At 39.8% G+C, this 15,250-nt stretch overlaps 1 protein-coding gene across 5 annotated transcripts in view; it reads left to right on the top strand.

Moving 5' to 3' along the window:
• Positions 1-15,250, top strand: part of dlg3 (discs, large homolog 3 (Drosophila)) — a 75,586-nt gene that overhangs the window by 2,724 nt on the left and 57,612 nt on the right. Inside the window, exons 3-4 of one of the 5 annotated variants that reach the window (XM_060885063.1) lie at positions 4,101-4,186; positions 6,988-7,101. In XM_060885063.1, coding sequence (XP_060741046.1) covers positions 4,101-4,186; positions 6,988-7,101 — 200 coding nt within the window. Of the gene's footprint in view, positions 1-4,100; positions 4,187-6,987; positions 7,102-12,626; positions 13,332-15,250 lie in introns of those variants that run through there. The other 4 variants (XM_060885064.1, XM_060885057.1, XM_060885058.1 and 1 more) reach the window with 4 other exon arrangements.

Genomic DNA, 15,250 nt, shown 5'->3' with positions numbered 1-15,250 from the left:
GATGAAAGGGACAGGTTCTCCCTTCATTCAAAATCCCATGTGACTCAAAGGCTTACTGCTTGCTTTGTGTCCTTGCCAGATAAGATTCTGAGTATAAACACAGCACTGGGGATAGAAATTACTTTGCTGCTGGTCATGTATCTGTAAATACTTTAAATGCATTTTTAGAGGATATGCATTTGCATGTATGTTGTACAGATAATGGTAGATAATTCTCACAGTTGAAATCTGTCAGTAGTTGAATCAAGGATTTCGAAACCACACAAGATAACAGCACTTAAACCCTAATGGTAACCCTGTATGGAGATAAATATTTGACACATTTGGAAAAGAGCCTGGATTGTTATTGGAAAGTAAATAACATGACATTCTCTATAGGAAGGATAGAAACCGGCTTATCTTCACACAGGGTGTGATCTCAGCTTGTACTGTAGCGTCAAAGAGAGCCCAAGTTGTCTCTCAGACACATAAAAGAATGAGGTCAGATAGTTTTGCCTGGAAGAACATGTGGTTTTAATCAGCGCAGATTCTGGACTGGTGTCATGTTGGGAGCATGAATGAAACTTGATCTTACCTTTAATAATATATCTTTTTGTTTGGGTTCTGTAACATTTTCCCAGGCCCCAAGCCTATTGTTTTACTTATCAGAGATGTTCATTTATCATGCATACAGTCAGATTTCTTACTGAACTCTTTTATCACTTTAATTTTCTTAAATGCTTTTAACTTTTACCCTTTTTTGTGCATATAGATTAAAATGTTTAGAAAATTATGCTATTCTTTAAATCATCAGGATTTATTATTAAGATATTCACCTTGAAGCATATTATTCAGTACCTGCTGTGAATTATTCAGTAACTACAGTGAGACTGTTAGGGGAGGTTTGTCATTATGAAGTGAAAAATGCTAGTTTGGACCTGGAAAGAGTTTAAGGAGTTAACGCAGTGCATTTCTGTATGTTTTATGCAGCTTTCCGTTATAGGTGACACTGTAATTATGATAATGGTATTGGAGAACCTCACCTCAGCTTGTAACAAGCCAACCTCTGTGCTATGTGGGAGGTAGGGAGAGCGGCTGGGATGCTTGATGGGATGTCTGCATGATTGCACAATTTTGAACAAAGGTTTCCTTAACAGCAGACTCATCTCTTTGTTCCCAAACACACACAACACACAGGAACGTACAGTTCCCACAAAAGAGGTGCCTTGGCGACCCCTGTCATGGCATCACAGATTTTTACTGTATGGAAGAGACTTAGCCATGTTTGACTTCACTTTCCTTAGCCATAAGGAAACAAGGTTGTACATTCTTTTACCAGAGTATAACACATGCGAAATTTTGCCAGTGAAGTACATCTGAAAAAATATGACTGTGGTGGGTCTGGTTAATTAATGTGTGAGACTTTTGTACATTGTGGTTTGTGTCCAGGATGTGTGTGGTATTAATCGGGAGAGAAAATGAGTTTGAGGAAAATTGCTGGAATATTTGTTATTATTCAGTCATGATGTTTATGTTAAAGTATGCAACAACATTTTGCATTTGACTGTTGCACCTATTTTATATGTATGTTTATTGAAAATTTCTGTATGCAATTAAGAGATGTGGGATGTTTTAGTATTTAATGCATTCAACTGAAACATTAAGCGATGAATGGAGCAGAATTACTGTAGGAAATTGAGCTCACAAGGACCAGTGCTGGTACTTCCTGCCATTTCTATTCCAATTAGGACTGAATTCATTCTTGGTGTACTCTTTACTGGTGTACATCATTACTGCCTACATGATGTTCTAAGACAGCTCTTAGAACATCATTACTGCCTACATGATGTTCTAAGACAGCTCTTAGAACTTTCCTAAACACCCATGTCCCTTTGTGACACATTTAAATATTCCTATTCATTACAAAGCTGAATGTTTTAATCATGCTTTGTTTAGAGGCGAGCCCTGCTCATCTAGGTTGCAGTTTACTTACTTTACTTTGTCTCTCTGACACTTTTATCTCTCTCCCGCTCTCATCTCACGCTGGCCAGCCGGGCAACATAACTACCTCCTACACAGTGTTCTCTTCCCACACACACAGACTTACATAGACACATCCATGATGAGTCACATAGCCCCCATTCTTCTACTGTCTTTTCTAATGCACCTCTGGGGGACATTGAAGCTGCCCCTAACACAAATGCACAAATAAACAAATGCCACAAATATCTAAATTTTCGCTCAGAGTTTCTTTTAGGTCCCTGCAAATGCTATAGTCCTCCGGGAGGTACTTTTGTAATGGGACATATTCACTTTAACATATTAGAGCAGCAAGAAACACGGTATCATTGGCTCTGAGTGTATTTTGAGTTTACATTTGGTGACCATATGCCATGGATTGTTAATGAGCAGAGAGGTGAAGAAAAAAAACTAGAACAGGGCAACGGGGAAAGATTTCGAGCTGAAATAGATCCCGGTAGAAGATAGAGCAAACTGTAAAAGAGATAGAACTGTAGATGGTGTGAGTGTGATGTGGGCTGGATTAGCAGAACAGCATGTCATAGTGGTAAGAGAGATTGCTTATCATTCGCCTATCGCTTATATCATTCTTGGGTAATTAAAGATCTCTTAAATGTACAACAGCCAAAAATATTTCTCATATCGTTGTACTCCATGGCTCATATGGCTGTAAACATAGCATTTCTTATGTATAGGAAGATGGGAAATTAAAGTGAAGGAAACAACATAAAATGTGTTAGGAAAGTGTTGGGCTACCAGAAGCTGCCAGAACAGCTTCACTGCACCTTATTACAGATTCTGTAGTCTTTAAAATGGTACTATAGTGATGAACACTGTTCTCCTAAAAGATTCCCTCAGTTGGTGCTTTGATGATGGTGGTAGGGAGTGATGGCTCCCATACGACTACAAAATCCTTTATAAGTGTCCAAATGGATTGAAATCTTCGGACTGGGAAGGCCATAGCATATAATTTACATCAATGTCATCCTTACCGAACCATCCCATGAGCCCTCATGCCCTGTGACTGGAGCATGGTGCCTGGAAGGGAACACTCTCATAAAGGTAGAAGTGATAAAGGTGATGTTAGTAACTCTTTCCTTTGAGAGGTCATTTGGAACTGAACCATGCCAGCAGAATGCCCCAATAGCACAACAGAGCCACCATTTTCTTTCACTTAATCTTGTGTTAATCTAACTTCATATATCTTTAATGCCTTTTTTGCTGTGAATGATTCTTGAACATTAAAACCACACCAGCTAGCTTTGGAGGCAAATAAAGGTGTACACTAGAACTGTGATCCTACTGGAGAAAAGGATCCAACAAAACATTGCCAAAAAGAAGGATGTCAGGTGCTGAATCAAGTTTGTGGGAATAAAATTGCAGTAAAATTCTAATGTTAGTGGTTGTAATTGTACTAGCAGTTTACAAGGGATTAGCAAAAAGCTTGTGAATCTGACTGAATAGTCTCTTCAGTGTTGCTAGCCTGTTCATTGTATAACATAGGACGAAATAGGAATAAAATAAACTTCCAAAAAAGACCATAAATTGCTGTAGATAAATATAAATTTAAGATGTCATTAGTTGGTAGACACCAATTTTGCTGGACCCCCAACACTGTTGTGACCTCCAGTATTGACACTGATGATTTTCCAACTGTGGAATGTGCTGTGCGCTTCACTGCGTTATCAGCAGTGCATCACATTAACAGCCTCTCTGTTAGTGAGTGTGACTGTTGCTGCTGCCATCTAAACTCAGTATGGGCAAGAAATTTGGATGGAGCTGCTAGAAGATATTTATAGATCTGTACAATGGCAAGACTGATGCACAGGTTGAACCATGACGTTGTTTATAACTTTGTTTTTGACATGTAAGTTGTGCTGGCCTTTCGCATGGCCGGAAAGTTTTTCTGTTGTTGTCTGTTACTATGACAATATTTAATTCTTCATTAAGCAGTAATCTAATATGTGTCTTTAATGTGGTGTCTGTTTCTTCCTGTGCTAGTGGTTCATCACTGTTATGGATAAACAGAATGATTAACCTTTAAAGCATAACAAATAATCAAACAAAAGCATTGTGGTAATTTTCATGTTTATTATTTTCAGATATTCAAGAATGCTATGAAGTGACCCTGCAGCTAAATGCAACAGAGAATGCAGCACAAGAGAATGGTCCCAACAAGATGTTGGAGGTAAACATCTCCAAATAGTGATTAAAATGTGTGTAATATTCAGGATTGGAAATATGCACATACCAGTCAGTTTGCTGTTTCACATACTGATTCCACTGATTACATTAGACACCAGATTAACTTGTTTTTTGTTCAGCGTTGGCCATCTACCCATAGAACAAATGTATGAAAAATGAAAGGATTTGGTGCATTTCAGTAATCAAACCAGAGTGGAGAGAAGATGAACGAGAAGGAAGTAAGTGTGAAAACAGATGGAGAAAAAGAAAGAGGGAGCCAAGCATTAGTCATTTCTAGAAAAGACTGCAGTGGTAACATCTAGTGCTCATCAGTGGGAAACATAACAATGTCACCAAGGACCTCAAATATAATGTCGAGTCACATGGAGCAACAAAAATATTTATAGGCATGGTTGACAAAATAAGCTCAACTTCTTTTTGTAATCTGGTAAAGGCCACTGGGGATGAAAATATGATGGACTGCAGGTTACTTGTCCAGTCCATACTGTAGTGGAGAGTTGTAGTGTTACTATTCCTGACTGAGGGTACATTCATTATTTGTTAGGACTAAGTGCATGCACGTATATGCACACACTCATGTTTAAACAACAGCCCCAAAAAAACATTAGCCCTCTTTAATTACAGAAAAAGTGTATATATTTAAAAGTGCTTTCGAGAAAGAAAATAACAGTGTGGGGGTTCGATACAAATGCAAAAAGAATTGACCATAAACTCAGTCAGTTCAAATAATGAATTTAAAAATGAATAAACGATATTTTAGTAATAATTAATAATTATTAATTAAAAAGTAATAAGTAATAATTTTCAAAACCATTAACAGGTCATGAGTAATCATATTTAAAATGCATTTATAAAAATTAAACTAAACAATTATTACTATTTTATGGTTATTGAGTTGTGCAATTAGTATGCCTACCTAATGTAAACTTGACATTTATAATGAATCGTTGCTAAAAATGTAATTACAGGTGATTCTTTTTTGATACACACACTTGCAAAGCATTTATAACACTATGAGGTCAGAAATACATACCGGTATTTTTGACACAAAGTTTGATAAATTTGCTTGACTTATTTCATAGATGTTTCTGTACTGCATTGATTAGCCAGATCTGAAAGTCTACAGACATTTTCATATTTCTATTCTCATATTGATACTGATTTTGAACTTCTGGTCCACATTCCTCTGTTTTCAAAAGCATCAGCACTGTGTGACAAGGGCCTCCCTTCCGTGAAAATACTGCAGGGGTCACTGACTCACTGTGTTATCTGTGGTGAAGAATGTTCCAGGCGCAGTAGAGCCCAGTATGACACTGTAGAAATGCAGAGCCGTGCTGTGGAGAGTTACTGGCTGTTGAGTGAGAAGCAGCAGGCAGAGAGGGAGGGCTAGAGCTGAGAGAGTCCAGTGCAGTTCTTATTAGCATTCAACACACATTGTCACCTGAGTGGAGGCGAGTTAAATGAAATGAGTCTGCAAATTCACTGATTTCGTGCAGAGGCTAGAGAGAAAAAGACATCAGCAGCTCTAGAGCACCATTAATGTGAATGCAGAAGTGGTGACATGCCACTTTTGCTATTAATAGGATTCAATGTAATCAACCTTCTGGGTTTTGGATTTAATATGACTTGAAGAAGCTCTGCATTTGAATATGCGTCTTTTGCCATTACGGTGTATTAAAACTAATTTCTGCTCAGTGGGTAGCACAGTTGTGTTTATTTGCTTGACTGCATCTGCAACAGTCAGTTACACTTATACACAACACTAGACTATCATAAGTCAGGGGATATCATCCTGTTGAATTTGTATCTGCCCCATCCCACTTTCCCTAATTACCAATTTAATTATGATTTACAGTTCAGATGAGCCCTATGTCTTCATGGGTGTGGAAATCTTTTGGGACTCACTGGTTAAATATTTTGTAGCAATCCCACGAACTCATGCTCTCCGTGTTGTGCCTATTAATTTGTTTGCTCAGTGGCAGTAAACCAAAAGGCACTGCACAACAAATACCTATGATGTCACAAATTAGTTGCGCTAATCATAGATGTAAGAAAACAGTAGATGCTGCAGTAGAGGCTGTGGGTACCTGCTGTTTCATGTCCTCCATGTTGGAAAAGGATTCAATTGTAAGCCAGTTTAAGTCAAATGAGTATTGTGTCTTAATCCTGATGAAAATGTATTCTTGAACTGAATTTATTTCTTTGCTGCAGATTTCTGTATATCGCAGGTGATAAGTATGTTGATGTTCAGCTTCTGAATAACTGTGCTTTAGAATAGCATTGTCAAATAACTTATTAAAAAATAGATTTAAATTTATTATTACTTACTAAAAATAACTACCCTAAAACCTGAGGGAATTGGAGTAGAGATGCAAAGACAGTCATTTTAAACCATTTGATTGGAATATTAGCAATAATAAAATTATAAATGTAAATTACATAAAATCACAAAGTTAAAGTTTCATGTTCACTTATAGCTTTCAAACGTTTTCTTAAACATCCAAACGCCTGTGTATCCTCACATTTATAGTTAAAATAGTAGTTGCTTCAAATATGATTCTTGTCAGGGAGCTCATATGAGAACCAGGTGCTTTAGTATACTGGGAAATGTATCGCAATTTGTTCATAGAGTTGTGACCCATACAGCCATTTCACTAAAAGTGTGCTTTCATGAAATTTTCAAGATTCATCGTAAACAACCAGACATTTTTAAGCAGTTCTTAAAATTTTGTGATTTAAAAGTTATTTGTCTGAAGTCTGAGGCTTTTTTCTGTATATGTGTAGCAGAACTCGGAATTGGATCGTGTGTCGCGAGTTCGAGTGACCAGCAGAAGGAGTCCACAGAAGGTGGAGAGAGTGGCCGGGCTAGTGAGCCGTTCCCATGTGGAGATGCCCAAGGTTAGTGACAGACTAGGAACAGTTTAAAATTGATGTCAGTGGCTGTTTGAGAATTCATGGAGTTCCTTAAAGAAAAAAGTTCTATATTGCTCTTTGTAGAATAATTGCAGTTTGGGAAAGAATACTGGATCACACAAAATAACACCATCCTTGTCTGCGAATAGTGACTTTGAAGTGTTTAACCTCAAATGCCAGTTCTGTTGTGAGGATGGAATTACCCTAAATTTCAGCTTGTTCAAATTTGCATGGACATAATGTATGCTTAACGATTTATGCCCATGGTTAAAGGTGGTTAAATCTTCAGCAGTATTCATTCATTCATTCATTCATCTTCTACTGCTTATCCTGGACGGAGTGCCAACCCATCGCAGGGCACACACACACACACTCATTCACTCACGCAATCACACACTAGGGACAATTTTTCCTGAGATGCCAATCAACCTACCATGCATGTCTTTGGACCGGGAGAGGAAACCGGAGTACCCGGGGGAAACCCCCGAGGTACGGGGAGAACATGCAAACTCCACACACACAAGGTGGAGGTGGGAATTGAACCCCGACCCTGGAGGTGTGAGGTGAACGTGCCACCGTGCCCCCCTCAGCAGTATTCCAGTATTTAAAATATAAATCATATAATGATTTAGTGTAATATTTTTTATGCCTTTTGGTGATTTGGGATGAATGTAAGAAAAGGAAAACCGTGAATTGCATTTTTACATTAGATTGTAGATCCAGGCTAATAGCACAAGCTGCTTTCTCAACCAGGAAAATAAAGTGTTAATCACAATTTCAGAGTTCGTGTGAGATGTCACTGTTTTTGTTTTTAATGCTCTAAAGGCATCATGGTCAAGTTGTACTGTATCATGGCAGACCTCATTTTCACATGCCTTCCCAATCACAACACGCCCAAAGGCACATGGCAGCACAATGCCTGCAGGCGCTGGCTTTTGAGATGAGTGGAGAACTGAGCGAGGGGTGTGGGAGTGCGGAGGAGGAAGAGGAGTGTTCTGTGGTCTCAGCTAATGCTGTAGGAAGGCTCTGCGTGTGTGTGTGTTTTTTTAAGCTATGTCAAGTGTCATTTCTCTACATTAATATCTTATGGTTGATACTCAAATCACATTGTGTTGGTGAGAAAAGCTGGGTGATGCTGGTTGATGTTGCATGGCAAATGTAGTGTGTCTCTTTCCACACATGAGTAGGGAAAATCGGGTATACAAAGTGCAGTGTAAGGATGGAGAGAAGCACAAATAAAGAGGGAGCAGCAGAGATAGAGAGAGAAAAATAAACAGAGTGGGGGAGGATGGAAGGAATGAGCCGACTGAGAGGCGAGGGCCGGTGCAGTGCAACGCAGTCAGAGCTGGAACGGACACCCAGAGCTCAGCCTTCCGCAGGTTGCCATGGAAACCACATTCCTCCCTCTGCTTGCATCCCCACAGACTGACTGCCTCGCTTGCTCTCCCTCCCTCTGTCTGTTTTCCCATCTCTCTTTCTCATCTCTACCTTACGCAGTTATATGTGCTCACCAGTACAACACGGGCAGAAATTCAGCAACAAAATCAAAATGTGTCGATATGATAAACTGAAGGAACAACCTTAGCAAGATTCAAAGTTTATCCTATTTATTATATTATTGTATGAGTAATGATTATTTTTGTTCTCAGAATAATCTTTCATTCCTTGTGTTTCTATGCAGTTTGCTCGTCATAGTTTCATACATTTTTATGCTTCTGATTTGCATTCTGCATGTGATAAGCCTTTCTATATGTTTCCTCTCCTCTCAGTAGCATGGCTGCACCTTGCTCCTTCCCTTTCCTTCAGAAATATTCTTATTAAATGTTCTTTTCACCTGATTCCAATAATTTCGTCAGTATCCATGCACCTCGAATTCTCCCCTTTTTCTCTGACCCTCTTTTCCTTCGTCACTATCTTTCGTTTTCTATAGCTCCCCCCTATCATTAGACTGTCAATCACATGTGCACTGTTTGGTACAGCAGCTGTTTTCTGCCACCAGTTCTATTAATAGGAGTTACAGCTTTCATAGGCGCTTTTGTTTAGGGTCTCAGAGAGTGCGTATTGTGGAAGCCATGGCTTAATGTTTATGTCTTTAGAGTCATGTTTCTACCTTCAGCTCTCCATGAAACACTGGAGAATGACTTGAGCATGACTGAATTGCATGAGGTCAGCACAATGGGAAGAAAATTGTTTGAACAAAACGTTTCCCACACTACTGCCTATACACTGAAAGCTACAGCATCAAATGCATTAATATCTATGACATATCTTCACACTCTTTTAGAAACCCTGCTGTATTTTATGCAACCTTGCCTCTGCATTTCATTGAAACGATGCTTAGTAATGGTGCTACTGCCCCTTTAAGTCTGCCTGTGTCTTATCTTACCTTATTTGGGCATGCATCCTGTTAGGTGGTTAGAGAGCAGTCACATGGCCTGCTGTGAGAATGCACAAAAATTCCAGAAAATTTTCTATAGAGCTCATCTAGTGTGAGTGTGTATCTGAAAGGTTTAAAATATACGTGTTTATGTAATTGGGATTGCAATTAAGCTGACAGATAAGGGTTATTTTGTGGCAAAGGCTCTGTCTTCCATTTAAAATCATATGGATTTCCTCATGTTCCTCATGTTTATAATATGAATCGGTAAACCTTCTATACTGATTTATAGATTATAAATCTAGAGCTCTATAAATGTCTCCACACTATACAGCTGTACTAATGACATCATTCTTACTAGAAATTAGCCTGTAACTGTATCTGCCTCTAATCTTACACGATATAGTATTTTCAGTAGATGTATACTATACAACATGTAATCTGTACATAGACATACATCTGTACACTTCTGTGGAAGTTTATGCTTTCTTATGTTAAGCTGCTTTGACAGTGACAGTGCCTTTTTAAGGTGCTATATAAATGCAATTGATTAGTGGTGAATGGGGCTGCATGTACGTTGCATGGCCATAGGTTTGTGGACACTTGACCATCACATCCGTATGTGGGCCTTCCCAAAACTGTTGCCATAAAGGTGGAAGGAGTTGTAAGGTGTTTTTTTTGCACATTAGTGTAACAGTTTCCTTCAACTGTACGAGGCGTAGCCCAAACATGCTCCAAGATAATACACCCAACATCAGTGCCTGACCTCACTAATGCTCTTGTTGCTGGATGGGCAAATTCCAGTACCCACACTCCAAAATCTAGTGGAAAGCCTTCCAAGAAAAAAATTTAGGTTATTAAAACAGCAAAATGAAACTTGTCTGGAATTGGACATTTAAAATGAAAAGCACCTGCTCTTTGGTCATGTGTCCACAAACGTTTGGCCATATGGCCAGACAAATCAAGTTAAGTTATACAACAGTAAAGCATTTACCTTTTTGTCCGGAAATCACAAGTTTGAACCCTGACTACACAACAGCCATCCATGGCTGTATGTCCAAGAGCGCAAAATTGACCATGTGTGGGTGGGGAGTCGTGGCATACTCTCTCTCTTGTCAATCACGGTGACATTAGCCGAATTACAGCCGTCTATGATGTCATGCATGTGGAACGGGTCGACTGCTGCTTTCCTCCAAGTGTGTTACACTGCCTTGTGACGCAGTGCCTAAATGTTAAATTGCCATAGACTTGCTCTCATTTCCATTTTCTCTCCATGCCACTCTTTAGTATTGCATTTTTATAGAGCTCTGGCTGTTGAGTATCTGTGCTGCAAACATAAGCCCTTTTTATATTTTAATATTATATAATATTTGAAAGAGTAGGACTCCTTCCCTAGAGGTACTAGAAACACCCACATGCAGTCACACACTAAAAGATGTAACAAACCCCAAGACCTAATGCTAGCATGATATGCTTGAATATAATCCTGGTCTGCTTCTCTATTTTCTCATCTAATTTGCATCTTCAATTGTAAAGATCATGGAAAACAGAGCACTGTTCCTGTGACACCTATTGAACTGTGCACCACTGTATGGGGGGAAGCCATAGATGAGCGCAATGGAGAAAAGGAAAGAAATGAAGGAATCATGTACCCTGGGATGGATATGTTTGCATCGTCATTTTCAGCTGAAAGACACCATTATATATAAACTGTTTTCAGATGAGCAAGCCTCTTGGTGGTTATAGTAGTAGATGTAGTATCAGTATAAAAACCAGTAGTTCTACAGGAAATTTCAAGGCAATAATTATATACCCTTTCAGCAAATTCAGTAACCGTTGTTAAACTGGGTTAAAACTCTTTAAACTGGCTTTTATGGAATACGACATGTTTGAACATGCAGCTATTGTTATTGCATTACATGAAATAGGTTTGGAAAATCGCTCTTTGTCAAAACTGATTACTAATTGACAATGCAAAACATGCAAACCAAATAATGAACCTAGTTAATATATAGGACATATGGCATGAAACGTAATGCACCACAGTCCTATTCAATGTGTCTATGTGGCTTTCGATCAGGTTTTCAGATTTCTCCCACCTCCCAAAAACATGCTTAAAAGCTCTTAGGTGTGAATGTGTGTGTAGGGTAGCCTACAGTGGACTGGTGTCCTAACAAGTGTGTGTTTCCATCTTATCCCCTGTTAAAGGGCTCTACGTTTACCATGTTACTGACTAGGATAAAACAGCTAATAAAGATGACGATAATAGAGTCTCTATTATTTGGGTGATTTTTTGCAGTCTGCAGTGATTCATATAAACATGACTACATGAAATGTGCACCTGACTCATCCTAATTTGACAACCTTAAAGCATTAAAGCTTTTATGTGCAAAGTAAGGGCCGCTATTCTGATATGGAGCCAGCAAGTGATAAGTGATAGAATCTCTGCATCTTCATTCTGCCTCTGTGCCTGTGCTCAGTTTATGGAGCGCTGCCCCTTTAAGAGCAGCCACTGAAACAACGAGTCCTGGTGGTGCTGCTGCTGATGGCAGTGCTGCAAGATGATTGGCTGTGTCTCTCAGAGCTGAGGTGCTGGAGGGATGCTGCTACGCATCTCCCTCTCCCCCTCTCTGTCTTGCTCTCTCTCTCTCTCTCTCTCTCTCTCTCTCACTCACACTCTCTCTCTCTCTCTCTCTCTCTCTCTTTTTCTCTCTCCCCCTCTCTCCCTCTTGCTTGCTTGCATCTCTCTGTATAATCCTCATCTAGGGCAAGCGAACTGAGAGGCAATTCAGTGCTCAGCTCCTTTCTGCAGGCTGAGAAAAGAGAGGGGAGGAAAGAAATCGCTTCCCAACACACAAGGAAGATAAAGAGGAAATCTTGCTGGTAAAAAGAAGAAAAATACAGAGGAAGATTTGTTCACGGATTTCATCTATAGATATATACAAATTGTTTATTATATATATTTGTACACACGCATATAGATATATATATGTGTATATATACATTATATACCTGTATATAGCTGTGTATTTGTGTTTGTCCCTTTATATTAATATTTTTTTATGTACTTGTGTGTGTGTAAATATATACATATATAAACAAATGAATTTATATATCTATGAATTTATTTACTTATCACTGTGAAGCAAGACAGTCAAGAAGAAAGTTCCGTCATCGGGGCTGGTCTCAGATTGAGAGATCATATACTGTATTTTCAGCTTTCCCTTCTACATTTTTTTACATTGAAGGGAGGAAGACTATAGACCTTTTTGTATTACTTGTTTCCCGGCTGATACCTGGGAGGAACAAAGCAGAGGATAAAAGGGCTCAGAAGACGGTGAGATTCCTGTGATTTCTGCGCTTTCCACCAGCACTGCTGTTCTCTGAGCCGAGCAGTATTGCGTGTTGTGTTTGATCTGAGGAGGCAGCAGCAGCAGTGAGAGACAGTGAGAGAGCACCGCGTCGTGAGCCAGTCAGCATGCACAAACACCACCACTGCTGCAAGTGCCCAGAATGCTATGAGGTGACGCGCATGGCTGCCCTCCGCAGAATGGACGCCCCAGCGTATGGAGACTGGCAACCAGAACCCTATGGATATCCAGCCAGCTATGGAGGTGGCCAGACCTTACCGCCCCAAACCTCGGGTGGAGGAGCAGGCATGGGCGGAGGGGGCACACTGGGCAGAAGTAAAGGGAAAAAGATGTCAGCCGGGGGCCCTGGAGGCCCTACTCCCATGAGCCAGTCCAAGGGTGGCCCCAAGGTAAATGGCAACAACTCGGGAGGGCAAGGTGGATGGTGGCCAGAATGCACCTGTACCAATCGGGACTGGTATGACCAGGTAAATGCATTTGTCGTGCTTGATAGACTGCCCGTGCCAGTGGGGGCGTTGAAAGGAGGCAGGTGGCGTATTTGGTTGCTAGGTTTGGGCTCTCATTTTTAGAGGACCTCATCCTTCTCCTGGAAGTCTGTTTTTACCACAGCCAAATGAAGCTTGTGTCAAATCCCTGTTAATGAGTGTTTTTTGTAGTACATAGGTTTTCTGGGTTGGTGAGTGCATAATTCAGATTGGATAATATCATGCCTGTTTTTTTTTTGGTGGAGAAGATGGAGGAGGGGAATGACTGGGTGCTGAGTAGCTTCCTTAAAATGTCTCTAAATAGCTGCACTGATTGAGGTCTTATTTATATGTGAAGAATCTTGATATCTTTGGATGCCTAGCTTTCTAAGGATGATATGAAATACTGCAAAAGAGGCAATAATCTTGCATTAGATGAAAATTCTACTGATTATCTAAGCCTGTATGAATATTCTTTTATTGCTTATATTCTGGGAGCACAAATCAGAAAAATAGGAACATAGACTGTAATTAAAAAATGTGTGTGTATGTAATAGAGAGAGTAGGGGTGGGGGAAGGGTCACTGTCAGTGTATGAAATGAAAGAAGCAACCACTTATGTGAGCAGCATAATGCATGTATGTACAATGCATTCAAACCAAAGCTTGTATGTTATACAAGGCTCATCACCGTTTTAATCTGCACGTTTTGAGTGACTTAGGGAAGATGAGAGAGCAGGCATCTGGAGAACAGCAGTAACATGGAGGGTGAAGGCTACCAGAGAAAGTGAGAGAATTCAACAAGCAATGGGAAGAAACATGGAGAAAAATGTGAGCAGCTGCTACCGCTGCTCTGTTACCGCTTTCAGGATGGACACCTTTTAAATTTTTTTTTTAAGCTTCAGGAAAAATGACAAACAACACCTCTTTTTTTAACCACTCTACTAATTTGTCAGTGTTTTTTGTTTGGATTTTGGTTAATGTGTAAGCTTATTGGGCAGTTTTTAGAAAGTATAGAGATTGAGGAGTTGGTGGTTAAAATGGATGGTGGTTAAATACAAAAAAGTGAGAGAATTAAAATGCTTGGGTCGGGTGGATACTGTACATCATTTGGCTGGATATCATGATGTCATCTTGCCTGTCAGGTTTTCAGAGGATGCTTCAGTTGGCTTTGAAGGCCGTTTTCCTTACAATCGCTATTCCATGTAAACGTGAATGAATTGGTTATAATCTAAAAGGAGAGCATTATAAAATCATTCATTATCTCTTGATATCCCAGACATATAACGGATATAGAAATGTCAGTGAAAGAGGATACATGGAAAAATGGCAGTGATATAGGTGAAATGTTGAGAAAGAGACGAATATGCTCATAAAAGCAGCCAGCCAACCAGGAGGGGGAGGGGGTTATGTAAGATCAGGCGGTTGCAGGAGATGCGTAGAGCAGCCATGTAGCTATGAACCAGCATCTGTCCCAGCCCTCAGTAGGGCAACAGTTTACAGCCTGCTAGCTCAAATTAGTGTGAATGCCACACTTACATGACACTATTTATGCTTTTTCTTTCTTTTTTTATATAGATTCACATGTAGTATGGTTATTTTTACCTGTTTCCTATCCTCAGTACTTTAATGTTATAGCAAGCTAAATAACCACAACCTGTTTATTACAAAGGAGTCTCTTCCCCACCCTGCACATTCAGTTAACTATACAGGAGCAATAGAGTCTCACACACAGTCAAGGCTTGTCCAAAGGGGCAGGTGGTGGACTGCTCCTCACCCCGCAATCCTTGGATGTGCTTTGTATTCGCTGGCCTTTTCTGATGCTCTTAAACCATGGAACTTGCCCCTTGCTTACTCTATGTATTTTCAGAGGGAGGAGAGGACAGATACTGGGATGCTAGTTTGGGCCAGTTTAAAAACACTC

The sequence above is a fragment of the Tachysurus vachellii genome, chromosome 13 (assembly GCF_030014155.1).
Source record: "Tachysurus vachellii isolate PV-2020 chromosome 13, HZAU_Pvac_v1, whole genome shotgun sequence".
NCBI lineage: Eukaryota > Metazoa > Chordata > Actinopteri > Siluriformes > Bagridae > Tachysurus > Tachysurus vachellii.
Note: the sequence above shows the minus strand (reverse complement) of the source record. Positions and strands in the feature narration are given on the sequence as shown.